This window comes from Manis pentadactyla, chromosome 10 (genome assembly GCF_030020395.1).
Source record: "Manis pentadactyla isolate mManPen7 chromosome 10, mManPen7.hap1, whole genome shotgun sequence".
Taxonomy (NCBI): domain Eukaryota; kingdom Metazoa; phylum Chordata; class Mammalia; order Pholidota; family Manidae; genus Manis; species Manis pentadactyla.
The window spans coordinates 82,979,038-82,997,669 of NC_080028.1; the positions used below are offsets into that span (position 1 = coordinate 82,979,038).

An 18,632-nucleotide genomic window follows, 5' to 3' on the forward strand; every position below is an offset into this window, starting at 1 on the left:
CAAATTACCAACAGCATTCTTCAATGAACTGGAACAAATAGTTCAAAAATTCATATGGAACCACCAAAGACCCTGAATAACCAAAGCAATCCTGAGAAGGAAGAATAAAGTGGGGGGGATCTCGCTCCCCAACTTCAAGCTCCACTACAAAGCCACAGTAATCAAGACAATTTGGTACTGGCACGAGAACAGAGCCACAGACCAGTGGAACAGAATAGAGACTCCAAACATTAACCCAAATATATATGGCCAATTAATATATGATAAAGGAGCCATGGACATTCAATGGGGAAATGACAGTCTCCGCAGACAGATGGTGCTGGCAAAACTGGACAGCTACGAGTAAGAGAATGAAACTGGATCACTGTTTAACCCCATACACAAAAGTAAATTCAAAATGGATCGAAGACCTGAATGTAAGTCATGAAACCATAAAACTCTTAGAAAAAAACATAGGCAAAAAATCTCATGGACATAAACATGAGTGACTTCTTCATGAACATATCTCCCCGGGCAAGGGAAACAAATGCAAAAATGAACAAGTGGGACTATATCAAGCTAAAGAGCTTCTGTACAGCAAAGGACACCATCAATAGAACAAAAAGGTATCCTACAGTATGGGAGAACATATTCATAAATGACAAATCTGATAAAGGATTGACATCCAAAATATATAAAGTGCTCACACACCTCAACAAACAAAAAGCAAATAATCCAATTAAAAAATGGGCAGAAGAGCTGAAAAGACAGTTTTCCAAGGAAGAAATTCAAATGGCCAACAGACACATGAAAAGATGCTCCACATCGCTTGTCATCAGAGAAATGCAAATTAAAACCACAATGAGATATCACCTCACACCAGAAAGAATCGCCATCATCGAAAAGACAAACAACAACAAATGTTGGTGAAGTTGTGGAGAAAGGGGAACCCTCCTACACTGCTGCTGGGAATGTAAATTAGTTCAGCTATTGTGGAAAACAGTATGGAGGTTCTTCAGAATGCTCAAAATAGAAATACCATTTGACCCAGGAATTCCACTTAGAGGAATTTACCCTAAGAATGCAGCACTCCAGTTTGAAGAAGACGGATGCACCCCTATGTTTATCGCTGCACTATTTACAATAGCTAAGATATGGAAGCAACCTAAGTGTCCATGAGTAGATGGATGGATAAAGAAGAAGTGGTACATATACACAATGGAATATTACTCAGCCATAAGAAAAAACAGATCCTACTATTCGCAACAACATGGATGGAGCTAGAGGGTATTATGCTCAGTAAAATAAGCCAGGTGGAGAAAGACAAATACCAAATGGTTTCAGTCATATGTGGAGTATAAGAACAAAGGAAAACTGAAGGAATGAAACAGGAGCAGACTCACAGAACCCAGGAATGGACTAACAGTTACTGAAGGGAAAGGGACTGGGGAGGATGGGTGGGAGGGGAGGATAAGGGCGGGGGAAAAGGGGGCATTACGATTAGCATGTATAGTGTTTGTGGGGCACGGGGAGGGCTGTGCAACACAGAGAAGACAAGTAGTGATTTTACAGCCTCTTACTACCCTGATGGACAGTGACTGTGAAGGGGTATGTGGGGGGGACGTGGTGAAGGGGGGAGCCTAGTAAACATAATGTTCTTCATGTAATTGTAGATTACTGATACCATAAAAAAGAAGAAGAAAGGTATCATGCAGTATTTTAGCACTCTAAAAATCTCTTACTTTTTTCCAGTCTACCTTTATCTTTAGGCATATGTCCATACCTTTTATTGTCTTTTATTCTCTGATTATCTTTTGCTGCGTTTTATTTTCATCAGAATACATCCATCTTAAGTCAGATATTTAATACTTAATTTCTCTTCCTCGGCAGTAAGAAAGTAACAATGCTTTATGACTTGAAAAGTGTTTTCATATAAAATCTTATTTTAATCCCATTTTACAGATTTTGAAAAATGGTGACATGAATACTTCAATCATTTTTCAGGACTGCAGAGCTAGGGCTAGGGGTGCTGCTTTTGGAAGGTACTTAATAAGTGCTCCTTGACTTGGCTGAATGTATCAAATACAAACATATCATTGGTGTAGAATTTCAGGGCATTTTGCCACTGTATTCATTTCCTAGGGCTACTATAACAAATACCCAATACTGGGTGGCATAAAACAACAGAAGTGTATTTTCTCACAGTTTGGAGGCTAGAATTCCAAAATCAAGGATTAGGCCCTCCTTGGGTCCTCAGAGAGTCTGTCCCATCCCCTCGCAGCTCCTAGCAGTTCCCAGCAATCCTCAGTATTTATTCCTTGGTTCACAGCTGCATCATTCTGGTCTCTGCCTCTTCAGGGCTGCTTCCCCCTGTGTTTGTCTTTCTGTGTGTCTGTTTCCATTGTCTTTTCTTCTCTTCTTATAAGGAATCCAGTCATACTGGATTAAGGGCCCACCCTGAAAGGAAAGGAGCGACACATAGCAGCAATTCACTGGAGAATTCCGCTTTATTAGGGAAAGGTGCTGGGTTATATAGGAAGGGGCATGATTTGATTGGTGTCACTTCTATTGGCTATTGGCTAGGTGCTGGGATTGGGAGGGGGGCGAGGGGTGATTGGGCTTCAGGTGGCGCCGGCGGGAACCGAGGACCCAGAAGAGAAGCAGGAAGTTCGCCATCTTATGGGTGGGGGCCCTTCATTCCCCCCTTTCTCCTCTATGGGGTTGTGGATGTTGCTTTCTCTCTGACTGCTTCCTGCTGAACGGGGGCGGAGAAGGGAGTGAGGGCTTGAGGACTGTGAGGAAAGGGTTGATAGGACTCCCCACAGTAAGGACGAGTAGATGTGGACTTCTTCAGGTTGGAAATCAATGAAGGTTCCCTGTAACCATAGGTCAAGGACTTGTTGATTCTAATGGTGCCAAGAGGATACGGGTGCCAGAAGCCAGGTGTCTGCGGCCATTGTTTCCAGGAACAGTTTCCAGCAGAGAGAGGGGTCCACCTCAGTGTGTGCTGGGGAGGTTACGTGAGGGTGAGGGATCTTCTGTGGCTAAAAGCTGGTAGTTCCTGAGTAAAAGCTGGTTGAAAGTTTGATTAGAGATTTTACCGACTTGGGATTTGATAAACTTTACTATACAAGGTAAGAAGAGACAGGCGAGAAGAATGATTATTATAGGGCCTGCAATGGGCCAAAGCCAGGTAAGGAAGGGGTTTGTTAGTATTGAAGGGAATGGGTTGGAGGAGTAATACTGTGGGTACCGGGAGTTACCCATGTAGTGAATGGCGCAGGACCAGTAGGGACATCTCCGTAGGTGTCTGGCCATCACCTGCAACAGGCTTGTTTTTGGTGATAGAGGAAGCAGAGGTAGGGAGAATAAAGGTAGCTGCTAGTGAACACTTCGGTGGAGGGAGGAAAGTGGAGGTATAAAGGCTCGGAGCAGCCTTTCAGAGGGCAGTCTGATGTGGCAATGAGGGCAGTAATTTTTGTTTGATGCTGTGTGTAAGTCTGTCTGACTTTGAATCGCCATACAAAGGAGGCTGGGGTGGCGGTGAAGACAATAGGAATGAGGAAAAAAAGCGAGAGAGAGCGAGGGAGCAGTAAAGGAGGAAAAAGTCATGATTCGGGTATGGATGGCAAAGGGGGTGAACGGGATTTTGGAGGAAAGAGGACAGTAAGGTCAGGAGTCTGGAGGGAGGGAGAGTCTGTAAACTTTTGTAGGTTAAGAGATCCTTTAGGTGATGTGGGAACAGAATGGTAAGGGGGACCCCAAATGTCAGTTTATGAGCTTCCTTCTGCAAGAGCTGTCCAGCGGCTAATGCCCGTAAGCAGGGGGCCCATCCCCGAACTGTGGGGTCTAATTGCTTGGAAAGATAAGCTACTGGGGCAAAGGATGGTCCATAATATTGGCCTAGGACTCCTAGAGCTTGACTGGACTTCTCATGAATGTATAATGATAAAGGCTTCAACAAATCAGGAAGATGGAGAGCTGGGGCTTCCACAAGGGCTCCACGGAGCTTAATGAAGGAGTGTCGGGGTGAGGAGGATAATGGTTCTTCAGGGGGGCCCTTGCTGAGGTCGTATAGGGGTCTTGCCAACAGGGAGAAGTTAGGGATCCACGCTCTAAAATACCCAGCCAGGCCTAGAAAGGAAAGGATTTCTGTCTTGGTTTTGGGAACGGGCAGGTCAAGAGAGGAGCCATTTTCTGTCTAAGGTAATGGACTTTCTTTGTTGAGATAGAAGAAACCTGAGGTAAGTGACAGAAGGGGAAGAGATTTGAGCTTTGACGGGGGATACCCGGTAACCTCTGGAAGCTAGAAGGATAAGTAGGGAGGCAGTGTCAAGTTGAGACTGTTCCCACGAGGGACTGCAGAGTAGAAGATCGTCCACGTATTTTAATAAGGTGGACTCGGAAGCCTTGTGGCAAAACTGTCCAAGTGAGTTATTCAGAATGTCTTGTGTATGGGTCCATCCAGGTGAAGGCGAAAAAATCTTGGGAGGAGGGGTCCAGAGGGATAGAAAAAAATGCGTCCTTAAGATCTAGGACTGAGAAGTGGGAGGCCGAGTCAGGGATCTGCAATAAAAGGGTGTATGGATTTGGGACTAAGGGATGGATAGGGACGATGGCCATGTTAATGAGGCGAAGGTCTTGGACAAGGCTGAAAGATCTGTTGGTTTTTTTAACAGTTAATAAGGGGGTATTAAACGGGGAGTGAGTGAGTCTGAGGTAATTTTTGTTTAAAAGATCTTGAATGATGGGTTGGAGGCCTATGAGGGCTGAAGTGGTTGGGGGATATTGGGCCTGACAGATATACTGAGAGGGGTCACGTAATTTGATAGAGGCAGGAGGACATAGAGCCATGGAGGGGCTTGTAATGTCCCAAACTTTGGGATTTACAGGGTGTATGAGGGTGGAACTGGAACTTTCACTGGGTAGAGGGGGGTTGTCAGCTATGAAGGCCATTAGAAAGGGAGTACTGGGGGCTGTGGGAGTGGATATAGTTATGGAAACATGGAGGAGAGAAAGGATGTCTCGTCCTAGTAAGGGGATGGGACACTGGGGCATAACCAGGAAGGAGTGGGAGAAAGGTATGGGATTGTCTTGGATTGTTAATAAAAGGGGGGGGTGTAATGGGAAAATCTGTTTACCTCCTACCCAGACTATAGGAGTAATGGCAGGCGTGGTAGGGCCCCGGTATTCCCGCAAGACTGAGAAGGTGGCTCCTGTGTCTAGGAGGAAGGAGATGGGGCGACCATCTACTATTATGGTAACCCTGGGCTCCTGTTTGGTGATGGAAATGGCCGGGCGAGAAGCCCCTGGGCCCCGTCAATTTTCTTCTGCCAGCCCCACTACGGATGGCTTAGGATGGGGGTTGTTCGTCCAGCCTCCCCTTCGGGTGGCTGGGCAATCAGACCCCCAGTGGCCCTTTTTGTGGCATCTGGGGCATGGGGTGGTAGCCCTTGACTAATGTCCTTCTTGTCCGCACTTGAAACAAGCTCCTGTGGGGGGCTTGTTTGTAGAGGAGTGCCCAGGTTGTGGTTTTATCAGCTGGGCCAACATTTGGAAATTGGCCTGATCAGCCTTTTGTTTACGGCGTTTTTTCTCCTCCTCCCGGTTATGGAAGACTTTAAAGGCCACTGTTAGGATCTCAGTCTGTGGGGTAGCAGGGCCCTGTTCTAACTTTTTGAGTTTAGCTTTAATGTCGGGGTAGCTTTTAGCCAGGAAGTATGTCATAAGGACATGTCTCCCATCAGGCGTTTCTGGGTCCAGGCTGGTAACTGTAATAGGGCTTGAGTGAGTCTGTCTAAGAACTCGGAGGGAGCTTTTGAAAATTGACTACTTTACGAGCTGCCTTTTTCAGACCTGCTATTAAGCAGGAGACAAAAATATCTCGAGATCAGAGACCCATAGCGGTGTTATAATCCCAGTGTGGGTCTTGTTCGGGGACAGCGGTGGGGCCAGGGGAATAGGTGGGGTCAGTCCTGTGGGTTTTGGTGGCGTGCATTTGGGCGAAGTCCCAAACTCGTCTGCGCTCTTCAGGAAGGAGGGTATTGGCCAGGAGCATGAAAATGTCATGATGTGTGAGGCTTTATGACTGGAGGGTCCATTGAAACTCCTTGATATATGTCGTGGGATCAGTGGAAAAGGAACCTAGGCATTTCTCCAGTTGGGCTAAATCTCCTAAGGAGAAAGGGACGTGAATGCGCACGTTGCCTTCGGATCCTGCTACTTCTTGAAGGGGGGCAATAATTTTGGGAGGCCCTCGGGACCGAGTCTGAGGAGGACTGAAGGGTTCTGGCTCAGTCTGTGGGGGAGAAATAGGTGATGGGGGCAAAGACGCGGTAATTTTGGGAGGCTTTCGGGACCGAGTCTGAGGGGGACTGAAGGGTTCAAGCTCAGTCTGTGGGGGAGAAACAGGTGATGGGGGCAAAGACAGAGGAGGCTCCTGGAAATTAGTTGGAGGGGGGCTGAAAGGCTCAGGCTTGAACTGCAAGTGGGGTGAGGTGGGGGAGGAGATGGTGGTGGAGGAAGGGGGAAGGGCTGTTGTAGGAGAGGAGGGGGAGGCGGCGGCAACAGCGGTGGTGGAGGAAGGGGGAGGGGCTGTTGTGGGAGATGAAGGGGAGGCGGCGGAAGAGGGCGGAGGGGTTGTAGGAGGGGGAAGGGAGTGAAAGGGAGGCTTTTGCTGGGGAGACAGCTTGCAGGCTAGGAGACCTTGGGGGGAGGCGGGGGGAGGAGGCGGAAAGCTTCAGTATAGGGAATCTCCTTCCAGTTTTTCAGGCGCTGGCAGTAGTTAAAGAGATCGCGAGTGATGTTAGGATCAAGAGTTCCCCCTGCGGGCCATTGGTTGTTATTGTTTAGGGGCTATGTTGGCCAATCTTGGGTGCAGTATTTGCGGAGAAGTTTTGGTTTTAGATCAGGCGTCAGGGAGAGGGTGGCTAGATGCTTGAGCAGGCATTCAAGAGGTGAACTTTCAGGGAGGGATGCGGAGGCTCCCATGGCTAAAGGACAGAGAAGGAGACAAACAGGGGAAGACGAACGGAGATCCTCGGACTGGGAACAGACCGCAAGGAGACAAAGGGCGTCCCCGATGATCCTTGGTGGTCTGCGGAAACTCGTATACGAGTCCGTTTCTTAGGAAATGTGGGTCGTCACCCAGACTTCTCTAAGAAGGCAGAGTGCCGGAGTCCGAGGTACCTAGTACTAGGAGTTTTCGGCGGAAGGAGGAGGGGGTGGGGGAAAGGGAGCGTTCTCATCCGCAAAGGAGTCACCTCGTTTATGGCTGTTGCAGGAGGGGCCTGAGGGTCCGCCGCAGCCGTGAAGGCCTAAGGCGGGGAGAATTCCCTCCTCGTCCCCAAGCGTCAGGGCCTTGCCAGACGATCACGGTCAATGGCGCTGCGATAGCTCGGGGAAGAGTGGCCCGCTCTGGGGGAAAACTTACCCAATGGCCAAAGAGGAGTGGTGAGTGTGAGGAGCCAGCGCCAGAAAAAGAGGACGAGGGCAAGCTGCTGCTGGTGTCGGGGGAAGACGGGGCCCAGTTGGGGTGTCCCATCTCCCGGGTTTCGGCACCAATGAAAGGCAAGGAGCGACACACAGCAGCAATTCACCGGAGAATTCTGCTTTATTAGGGAAAGGTGCTGGGTTATATAGGAAGGGGCATGATTTGATTGGTGTCACTTCTACGGGGCTGGTGGCTATTGGCTAGGTGCTGGGATTGGGATGGGGGCGAGGGGTGATTGGGCTTCAGGTGGCGCCGGCGGGAACCGAGGACCCAGAAGCGAAGCAGGAAGTTCGCCATCTTATGGGTGGGGGCCCTTCACACCCTACTCCACCAAGACCTCATCTCAAGTATATCTTAGTTACATCTGCAAAGACCTGTTTCCAAATAAGGCCACATTCATGGGTACCAAAGGTTAGGACTTCAACGTACCTTTTGGAGGACACAATTTAACCCATAGCAGCCACTAATGGGATTCTCTTCTGTTTTCCGTCCACCTCAGGTGCCCTCATACCATGGCCCTGGTGTCTGCTGATTCCCGCATTGCAGAACTTCTCACAGAACTCCATCAGCTGATCAAACAAACCCAGGTAAAAAGCCAAAGTTCTCCACTCCAGGGGAGCATGGGCTCTGATGCCAAGCTGTGGAGCGTGTGGGGAGCGTGTGTTCAGAGAGACTGGACCTGCAGCAACCAAGATGGCAAGAGAAGGAGGGGAACGTTGGGTATGATTACCATTCCTGCTGGATTTTCTATTATGTGCAGGATTTTGTGATTCTTTTTAATAACAGCTATATTGAGATGTAATGTGATTCACCAGTTTAAAGTGTACAGTTACACAATTCAGTGGGTTTTAGTATAGTCAAAGAATTATGCAACCATCAAACCATGATCAATTTCAGAACATTTTATCACCTGAAAAAATGCCCCATACCACTAGTGGTCACTCCCCTTTTCCTCCCATTCCCCTTTTTCCCCTACTCCCTGTCTCAGGTAAACAAAGATTCTCTTATCAGGCAAGATATTCCAAGAATTTAGAGGTTATTTCCCAGGAGTTGGTCAAGGGCCAAACCTTTGTGGAATATGCAGGCTCTGAAAACGCAGGCCTGCTGAGTTAATCTTTTACAGCACAGGTCACCCCTCCCCCAGCCTTGGTCCTGGTTCAAGCAAAACAAGTTTTTTGTGTCTGAGCAGCTACATTCCAGCATAGCTTTTATATCATAACTACAGCGATACTACCAGTATGAATATGCTTCACAGCTGGGGGAGCCAGTGTGGGGCGGAGATAGACTTAAAGCAACAGCCAATCTGTCCTACTGAGCCATTGCGTTCATATTCATATTTTTACACTGATTTCATGACCAGTTTCCCCCTTCTACTCATTTGAACTTAATGACAAATTTGTGTAGAACTGTTTAGGATAGATTAGCTGATGGCTAGCTAAATCCAGTTCTTCCTTAGTATTACGAGCTGAGGAGGCTTTGACTCAGTCTCCCAATACTCAATCATCAATGTCATTATTACCATGTGACTTATTTACATAAGGTAGTGGAATCTTACCAGGAGTGCCAGTATGTCATACCATATTGCACTGTGTTAATGGTAGAATTCAGTTTCATTATAGAACAAATTAGTAAGAATTACAGAACTATTTGCTATGCCTTTCCAAGAGAATTTGCCCTGCCATTTGCTGGATATTATGGACAGGCTTTATTACAGTTAGCCATAATTCATCTTTTTCTGGGTCCCAAGTCAGCTGGGGAGAAAGCTGGTCACCCTGTCTCAGCTTCCAGGCTCATACTGAGCCTAGTTTCCATTGTGCGTTCTTGTATAGCAGAGCCCACCTCCCACCTACATGGAGAACACTGGTGGTATTCAAAGAACCCTATCTCTTATAAAAGCATGTCAGGATATTTGATGTGTTTTTGAGTGAAGGGTAGTCATTGTGCACTGTTGTGAATTACAGGTGTCTCAGTGGGCTTGCCTAGGTTTGGATGCCCACAAATCCAATAGATGTGCCCTTGGGGTTCAGTAGCTAGGAGGGAGGGCTATTGCTGCATGGCTACTTCAGCTTCTGTCTCTATTAAAATAGTCAAGAGGCCCTGGTGGGTCAGGGTGCATGGGATATTTAGGGAGGTGAAATTATTCTGTAGGATACCATAATAGTAGAGGCATGACATTATGTATTTGTCAAAATCCACACAACTGTACAACAGAAAGAGTGAACTGAACTGCAAACTGTGGACTTTAGTTAATAATAATGTATCAATATTGGTTCATTAATTGTAACAAATGCAAGATGTTAATAATAACCAAAATAATGTAAGATGTTAATTACTTGTACTAATGCAAGAAGTTAACAAGTGAAGCTGGGTGCAGGGAAAGCAGTTATATGAGAACTCTGTCTACTACCTGCTCAATATTCCTGTAAACCTAAAACTGCTCTAAAAATAGTTTATCAATAAAAATTAAAAATATGAAAAAGATACTGGCACGTTACTAGAATGCCATTCAATCATAGTCAGTCTAGTTTATCATCATAGTATATAACCGGAATGTCTCCTAGAGGGAGGCCATTCAGGTTTGTGGGCTTCTGTTTGGCTTTGCAGGTGCTGAAAGCAGGGGTGGTCTCGGCAAACATGACTTCACCCTTTGGAGCATCTGGTAACTGAGTGAAGAGCCAGTATTCTCTTGCTTTGAGGCTCTCTTGCATTAGTAACATAATGCTGTATTTCCCTCAGTGGAAAACCCATTTATTATTTCTTTTACCCTTTGGCTACTATTTGTCCTTCTCTCCATTTATCATTGGTTTTTACCCAAATTCTTCTACCCTTGGAAGGATGTGTTAGGCTCAGCCACTGTGCTGGTCCAGATTGCCAGCAGCAATACTAGGCCTCCACTCAGTCCACTCCCATTTGTGTAGGAAGAGCTACAAGGGCTAAAGCCTGTACCTTCAGGCACTTAGAAATTCTGACATAAAGGTTCAAAGGGATAGTTACAATTGCTTCCTTAGGAATCATCCCTGCTTCTGGCATCTTCAGTTGCAACCCTGATCCCAGGACCACTGATGTGGGGAAGAATAGTACCAGCATCCTTCCCCACAATCTCTTCCCAGGTGAATTGATGTATTTGTTAATTTGTGGACTCACAGTTCCATTCCATTGACCTATATGCTGGTACCACACTGTTTGATTACTGTGGTGAATTTTGAAATCAGGAAATGTGATTTTCATTGTTTTTTTCTTTTTCAAGTTTGTTTTAGCTATTCTGGTTCCCTTGAATTTCCATATGAATTTTAGAATGAGTTTGTCAATTTCTGCAAAGAAGTCAGCTGGAATTTGGTTGGGGATTGCATTAAATCTGTAGATCAGTTTGTCTCTTTTTGATAAAGGAGAGTCATTATATATAACTTAAGATTTAACTTTATACCTTTTATAATGCTTTTGTATTAGAGAATAAAATCCTTTTGAACTTACCCTGAATGTGGATTTAGAAAATGAGGGCCATGTTTGGGGGCCTCTGCATGGATGCAGGGCCACAGCAGGGTGGGGGCCGCCTTCATGGCTTATTGACCTCATCTTTGCAGGAAGAGCGTTCACGGAGTGAACACAACCTAGTGAATATCCAGAAGACCCATGAGCGGATGCAGACAGAGAACAAGAGTGAGTAGCTGGACCCAGGAGAAAAAGGGGATGAGTGGGGGTTACAGGCCAAGACAGGGAACATGGCTCTTACCATTTTCAAAGGGACTTTTGCATGGATCTGCACCATCCAAATGCCCCTTAGCCAGAGGGACAGTTTTCCCTTAGGCTGGGTGACCTAAGGTGAGCCAGGAGACAGATGACCGACTGTTTAGCACTAACGAACCTTAAAATCCCCCAACTCTAGCAACTGGAAAGTCAGTGAAATGAGGCTGTATCCCGGGAGACTCCTTAGAGCACACAGGCGCTTCCATTAGCTGGTGTCTCCTAGAAGAGAGCTCCCTCCCAGTGGGCCCTGCACATGACCCAAGGCCCTCAGGTGGTCTGGCTCCTGGGCTGGTACTTCCAACTCTGAGCAGCTTCAAGAATTTTTTTTCTGTTTTCCCATGTGCTGAGAAATAATTTCTGCCTGCTTTATGCTATGGCAAAGGTTAAAAGGTCCTCTCTTAGGTGCAGGGATGGCATTCATACTGTATGAAAATGTGAGCCTACTGAACATGGGTGTTAGCCTCAGGGAGCACTTCTGAGCCAATAAAGCTCATACCTTGGCTCATGACCTCTCTGTTCCTCTAAAAGACTAATTTCAGTATACTGGAAGCAGTGCCACATGACTGCCTGCTGCCCCATGCCCATGCCTTTCTCCCTGTGTTTACCCTGCAGTCTCTCCCTATTATCGGACAAAGCTGCGTGGCCTCTATACAACTGCCAAGGCCGATGCAGAGGCCGAGTGCAAGTGAGTACCATCCCACCACCCAGCCATTGCCTCCCCAGCCTGCCTTTCCTGCCATGGATAAGCAGACTCTTCCCCAGCCTCTCCTTTGGAACCTACCTTCCCTGCAGCCCAGTTCTAACCCTGCTCTTCCCCAAGCCCTGCCATTTTATAGATGGCAGCAAGGTGCAGGGGCAAATCCCAGTGCTGCCATTTACTAGTCATGTGACCTTCGGCAGTCACTTCAGCTGAGATTCAGTTGCTGCATCACTAAAACTGGGGAAATAACTACCTACGGAGTTGTCAAGATAAAGTGAGGTCATGCATACAAAGCACCTAAGACCAATGTTTTTCAAGCTCTACCATAACTCATGGTAGAAAATATATTCTCTATTGTGACATAATACTAATAATATTAGTGATAAAGACTTTTATGTCTCCTTACTGTGTGCCAGGTATTATTCCAAATACTTGGTGTATTTACCTCATTTAATCCTCAGAGAAACCCTAAAATGGGTTACCCTCAATTTTCAGGTGAGGAAACTGACATAAAGGGGTTGTGTAATCTGCCAAAAGCCATGCAACTCGTAAGTGAAGGAGCCCAATTTTAAACCCCAAATCCATATTCTTTTTGTTTTCCGTTTTTATTGAGGAATAATTTTTACATCAGGAACTTTAAGGCCTACAACATGATGGTTTGGTTTATATACATTGTGAAATGTTAAGTCCATATTCTTTAATACCATGCTAGAATGATATATAATGGTGCCGTTCCACAGCACACACATTTATTTTATATGTATACATATACACAGAATTGGAATAAGAAGTACAGTTTTTACTGTTACTCTGTATAGTCTATTCTTTTTTTTTTTTAATGTTGTCACCCAAGAAGTTAATTTCATGACTCACTAATGAGCCTAAGCCTACTATTTACATAACTGCCTTGCACATGGAGGTTATACACAGCCCCATGGGGGTGACAGCCATGCGCCAGAGTAAGCACCCAAAGCATTACTAGTGCTTGGCGGTCTCCAGATAGAGACATGAGAATAGCAAGGATCCTGCCTTCAAGACAGTTCAGAAAGGGGAGATACTCTAAGAAAAAGTTACAGGATAGGTAGTTGGTGGGCCAGCAGAGATGGGGCACATTGTGCCCAGGGATTGGGGATAGCCTCAGGGAGGAAGAGAAATGTGAACTGGGGACCAGCAGGCAGATAAGGCTAAGAGCCCAGGCAGAGAGAACAGAATGTGCAAAGCCCACTCAGGGCATGTACATTTGGGGAATGAGAACTAGTCTGGATGGCTGGGTGGGGATGTGGGCTACATACCAGGACTTTATCCTGGCTGCCATGTGGAAAGTAGGGTAAGATTCAAGGCTAGTTAGGAAATCAGGCAAGAGATGGTGATGGAGTTGAGCTGAGACAGTGGCAGTGGGTTGGAGAAGCAAGGGTGGGTTCACAGGCAGTTTCTGACATCAAACTGGGGGACCAGTTGGGAGAGAAGTTGAAGAGTCCAAGGTTTCAGCTTGAACAAAGGTATCTGATGGGGCTCCTATGCCAGGTTGGGGCAGAACAAAAGGGTGGGGCCAGTTTGCAGAGAAGCAGTGAATTCTGTTCACAGGTGTTGCTTTCTTGGCATTCCAGCCCATCACTCCCACCTTATGATCATCCTGCTTTGCAGATATATCATCTGGCTATAGTTGGGCCCTTTCCTACTCACTGGGGCTGGAGTTTGGGTTGCATAAGTCAGAGCGACTCGTACTCATTTGACAGTAAAAGGCAAACTTGTGCCTTCCCAGCTTAATTGCTGGTAGTGAGGTGACTGCTTCTGAAACCAGTTTAGGATGGGTTCTTCTCTGGCATTGGCTTACCCATAGTTAAACATACATAAGCTTGTTTCATAACTGCAAGTCCCAGCCTCCTGCATTGTGGCTGCCATTTCACTTTTTGAGACTCAAGCGTTCATACATTCATTCACTACACACTAAGTCCTCTCACCAAATGTCCTACTGGGAATGGGAGGTGACTGACACCACCCCTGCCCACAGGGGCCCCAAGTTTGGTGGGGTACACACATTACTGTATGTTCTTACCACACTCAGATGGGTGCTGTAAATGGCATCAGCTCATTTCTTGACTAGATTAAACCCTCAGGAAACTGAAGAGGTGCCAAGACCTAGGTTCATTAACTATTCCTCATCCTGTGATGTGCTGCCTCCCAGCTGGTTTTCCTCCTCCTGCTTTGCAGAAAATGGGAAGGAACCGGTGTCTTCATTTAACAGTTCATCTCTTTTTTTAAAAGGCCTTGAAGTAGCACACTGGCAGCAGGGGTCAAAGGGACACAGTATCAAAGCTCTCATTCTCCATATTGTAGTGGAGAACTGGTGGCCATTCCCTGGCGGGAACAAGTTATTGTCTAACACTTCAAAAGGCATTTCTTAGGATGCAGCTTTTTAAGGGCACAGTGATAGTGGAAGGGATGGTGTCCTCAGTGACACTTTGGCCACAGATGGTGGATAGCTTTTCTTTGGACAGCCTCAGCCACTCTGAGTTCAGCCAGGGAGGGTAGTTTTATGAGTGGATAAGCCAGTGCAGGTGGGGGTACAGTTTAGCTCTCCAAGGGCCTGAATGACTTGTCTTGACAATGGGTTTCAGCCCCGGGCAAGTTCACTATGGATTCAATGTGGCCAAACAAATGACAATAAAACGTTCTTGGGGTGAAAGGGTTATACCCAATTTTATTTCCACAGTGGCAGGTCAGTCACTAAAATCCCATTCACTCAGAACAAGTCTGCATGCAGCAAGCTGGTCTCTGTCTCTGGGCCTCTCGGCCCACACAGCCATCCTCTGGCTCTGTCCTCCGTGCTGCCACCACTCCAGCCTCTGCTCTGCTCTCCTGCAGCCTTGCAGCTGTGCCACCATGTCACCCAGAGCACTGGACGGAGCTCTTCATAGAGAGTCAGTAACAATGCATTACCCCACACGTGGGTAGTGAGCCAGCCAACCAGGGCCTGGAGAAAATCCTGGCCACAGGAACCTTTATTTTATCCACAGACTCATGGGCTTTAATGTCAAGTGCTGGAGGAGACCATGAATGCCACAGTGCCAGGACCATCATTCTGAGATGGACACTGGGGCCTAGACAGCAGACCAAATGCCTGTGGGCCCCTGTGCCGTGAATATTGTTCCAGGTTGTTGACCAGAGATGATGCCCTAATCTTGACACATCACAGGATGTATTAGCTGAGAAGCCAGAGGAAGGTATTTATCCCTTGCCACCCCTGACATAGACAATACACACACCACATGGAGGTAGGCAAAGCCATGTGCTGGAGAAGCTAACATCTGTTCCCCATACCCTCCAATGCAGCCTCCTCCCCCACTGCAACCTGGGGCCGAGGGTGCTGAGAAGCCAACAGAGCAGCTGCAGGTTCCTTCTGCTCTGGGTGGGTGCAGGGGGTGTGTGAGGGCAGCTCTGGTCAGGTCCACCTGCACAGCACCCCTGCAGCTGAGCTGCTTTCCTTCTAGCGCCGCAAGCACAGCACCACTAGCTCAGCAAACTAGAACACCTGAAAGAGGTTACTTTTGTTTTTTTCTTTTTAAAAGGTCATGCTAATCAAATAATTACTATATGAATTTGTATGCAGCAGTATTGGGTTGTTTTAAAGGGCTCACACCATTTTAGCCCCTTGCTCAAGGGACGGTGCTGGGATTTGGGGTGAGGAAGAATAGGGTTCTGGGTTCTTCATTGCATATAAAGAAATGTCTGCTACAAAGAAGCCCTTGCTCAGCTGTCCCCAGTGAAGTGGGCCTGCCTGTGAAGGTGACATCATCCCTAAGGGTTGCTGCCAGGCTGGCAGGCTGCTACTAGAAGGTAGAGACGCACTCTTTGCCTAGGAGGTCATACTAGATAACCTGAAGCTTTTGGGGTTCTGAGATAGGGAAGTTTCAGTTCCAGAAACTACTTTTTAAATAGTAAATGATCTTAAAACATTGTTCCTTGAATCTCTTATGTGTGAAACTGCAGTAACTTTAGGAAATGGAGTATTACATTCCTCTCCTAGGGAGTCACAATACAGATGAAAGTATTAAAGAATTAACAATTCCTTTACCTCAGTATTTCACAAACTTGATTAGCAATGGAATACATTTACACCCTGGTTCTCAAGTCTCGCTGTGCCCAGAGGTTCTAGTTTAATTGGGTTGAGCTCTGACATTATGGTATTGATTATAATTTCAGACTTAAACATGATACTTGACCACATTTGCTTCATCATTATATAGGCATACTTTTTTCCTGAACTGTTTGTTGCAGACATGATGCCTCTTGACCTCTAAATGCATCAATCAGTATTTCTCCTAAAAACAAGGACATTCTTATACAACCATGGTACATTTCTCTAAGTCAGGGAATAATGCTGATATAAAGCTATTAACTAATCTGTGGATCTTACTCAAATTTCATCACTGTCCACTAATGTCCTTTGTAGCAAAAGAACATTTTTCTACTGCACGTTGTCTCCTTCAATCTAGAACTGTTCTCAGGCTGTCTGCTTTTCATGACTTTGCCATTTTGAAGATTATAGGTCAGTTATTTTGTAGAGTGCCCCTCACTGTGGGGTTTGTCTGCTGTTTCCTCATGATTAGATTTAGGTTTTATGCTTCTGGTCATGTAGCATAAAATGTCCTCAGTCATCAGATTAGAAGACACAGATGCTGTCGCATTGGTTAAGGTCTCTTCCAGGTTTTCCAGTGTCAAGTGTTTGCTACTTTCCATTGTATAATATAAGTATTTTATATGTGACATACTCTGAGATTATGTAAATACCCTTTTTCACATCAGACTCACCAGCTGTGGTATCATTTTATGACTCTTGCCTAAAACAATTTTTTTTTAAGCTCCCCCAGGGAATTCTGATGTCCAGCTAGGGTTGAGAACCACTCTAATAATCACAAGTGTTTAGCTTAGGACATGCTGCATGAAATCATGCCCTCCAAAGCCTGGCAGCAATTAACAGAGTTCCCTTTGGCCTTCTAGCTTTTACCTCTCTGCTTTGCTGGCTGCTTGATTGTCAAGTGCTCACAAGCCTGAGGTGGCTCTGGCTGAGCCCTCCGTGCACCCTGTAGAAGCCACAGTGCTGAGAGCATGTCAGGCAAAGGGTTTGCCCCTCCCTGCTTTGGTTTGCCCAGTTCCTTCTGCCAAGGCTGCCCCTACCCTGGCTTTGGGCTTCTGCCTGATGAGCTCCACAGGAGACACACCCACTGGGACACCTGTGATGCTATATCGTGCTATATTCTTATGTGTCCCTCCTGCTGAATGAAGGCTTCAGAACCACAGGGGCATTTACTCAAAGATTGCAAGAGGAATGGACTAGGGATTGGCCATCAGAGAGGAGAATCCATGACCAAAAATAGAGTCTGGGCCACTATTGCTGTTGAAATGTTCTTTGGGGGAGATCCCCGAAGGTCTAGGATAAAGCAGCCTTCCTCCAGCCTGATTGTTTCCTTCTGCCAAATTGCTTGGGCCTCTGACACCCTGGGGCCCCCATAAACTAACTACAGAGGTGTATTGGGGCTGCAGCCTTTCAGGGTCACATCCCCTCCACCCCAGTCCTGCTCTGAGCTGAGACAGCTCCCTGCCATCCTCATGCTGTCTCCTTTTACATTCCCACTTGAGGCAGGCCCCGAATTTTAATTTCTGTCCTCCAATTGCAAGAGGTGGTTCAAGTCTGCCAGCACTGCAGCATTTCCTCAGGACCTGTCAGGTGCACTCAGGCAAAGGCAGCTCTCTGCTTTGCTTATACCTCTCTAGGACCCTCTTAAGATACTTTGGCCTGCTACTTCTTACTATCTTATTAGTCCTTTTATGCCTTAAAGATTAAAAAGCACATACGGTTTATAGTTCTCAGTAGTGGCGTTACTCTGAATGACTCAGCCAGCTGTAACCTGAAATGCAGTCTGTCCTTTGTGCTTCATCCAGACCCTTCTCTCCCTCCTCCCACCCCCAGCATCCTCCGGAAAGCCCTAGATAAGATTGCGGAAATCAAGTCTCTGTTGGAAGAGAGGCGGATTGGTGAGTTGCAGACAAATTCGACAATCCTTGACCAGGCAAAGCAGGCGTTCTTGAGAGCAACAGTTGGGTCTCCTTGCAGGGCAGCCTGTAACCTCAGCCTGGTGTGATTATTCCACAGGCTGCTGACACAGGAGCACATCTGGACAGCCTGGGACCAGGAAGGGAGTAGAGACTGTTCCCAGTGCTCTAAGGCAGGGCCTCCCCAGTTCTCCTTCCCACACCCATGTTTCTCTTCCTCCACTGCCTGGGGAAGTTGCCTCCCTCCTTCCTCCTACCCCAATCCCCATTTCTGCTGTGGTGAGAACCTGGCTTTTTTTGGGAGTCGCACCCTGGTCTTGAAGCCATCCTTTCAGGTGGAACTTACCCAGGGTGCCGGCTCCAAAGCCCTTCAGAGTGCCTGGCTCTCCCACTCTCAGGTCCCTTCACTGAGCCCACCATGGGCATACTCCCCACTCGTCAGAAATGTCACACCACCAGCTGAGTCTGAATGAAATTGACTGGGTGTGCTGAGCCATGCCTGAGAAAGTCATAGGTTTGTTCGTATTTGATTGTTTTTTTTCTTACTTTTTGCTGAATTAAACATATTAATAGGAAAGTACACATTAGTTTACAGCTCAATGAAATTTTCACTAAGTGAACAAATGATGTAACCGGCACCTCAGAACCCCACTTCTGCCCTTT

The 18,632-nt window shown here is 46.7% G+C and overlaps 1 protein-coding gene and 1 long non-coding RNA gene across 6 annotated transcripts in view; one reads left to right on the plus strand and one right to left on the minus strand.

The window, feature by feature from the left end:
* Positions 1–8,000, minus strand: part of LOC130679149 (uncharacterized) — a 50,854-nt gene extending 42,854 nt beyond the window's left edge. Inside the window, exon 1 of the long non-coding RNA XR_008992163.1 lies at positions 7,901–8,000. This is a non-coding gene — a long non-coding RNA (uncharacterized LOC130679149). The remainder of the gene's footprint in view (positions 1–7,900) is intronic.
* The window catches only part of SGF29 (SAGA complex associated factor 29), an 85,894-nt gene that overhangs the window by 65,250 nt on the left and 2,012 nt on the right, over positions 1–18,632 (plus strand). For 2 of the 5 annotated variants that reach the window (XM_036919498.2, XM_057487110.1), the window contains exons 2-6: positions 7,971–8,058; positions 10,480–10,581; positions 11,053–11,128; positions 11,828–11,900; positions 17,887–17,951. In XM_036919498.2, coding sequence (XP_036775393.2) covers positions 7,984–8,058; positions 10,480–10,581; positions 11,053–11,128; positions 11,828–11,900; positions 17,887–17,951 — 391 coding nt within the window. In that variant the 5' untranslated portion in view covers positions 7,971–7,983. Of the gene's footprint in view, positions 1–7,970; positions 8,059–10,479; positions 10,592–11,052; positions 11,129–11,827; positions 11,901–17,886; positions 17,952–18,632 lie in introns of those variants that run through there. The other 3 variants (XM_036919501.2, XM_057487111.1, XM_036919503.2) reach the window with 2 other exon arrangements.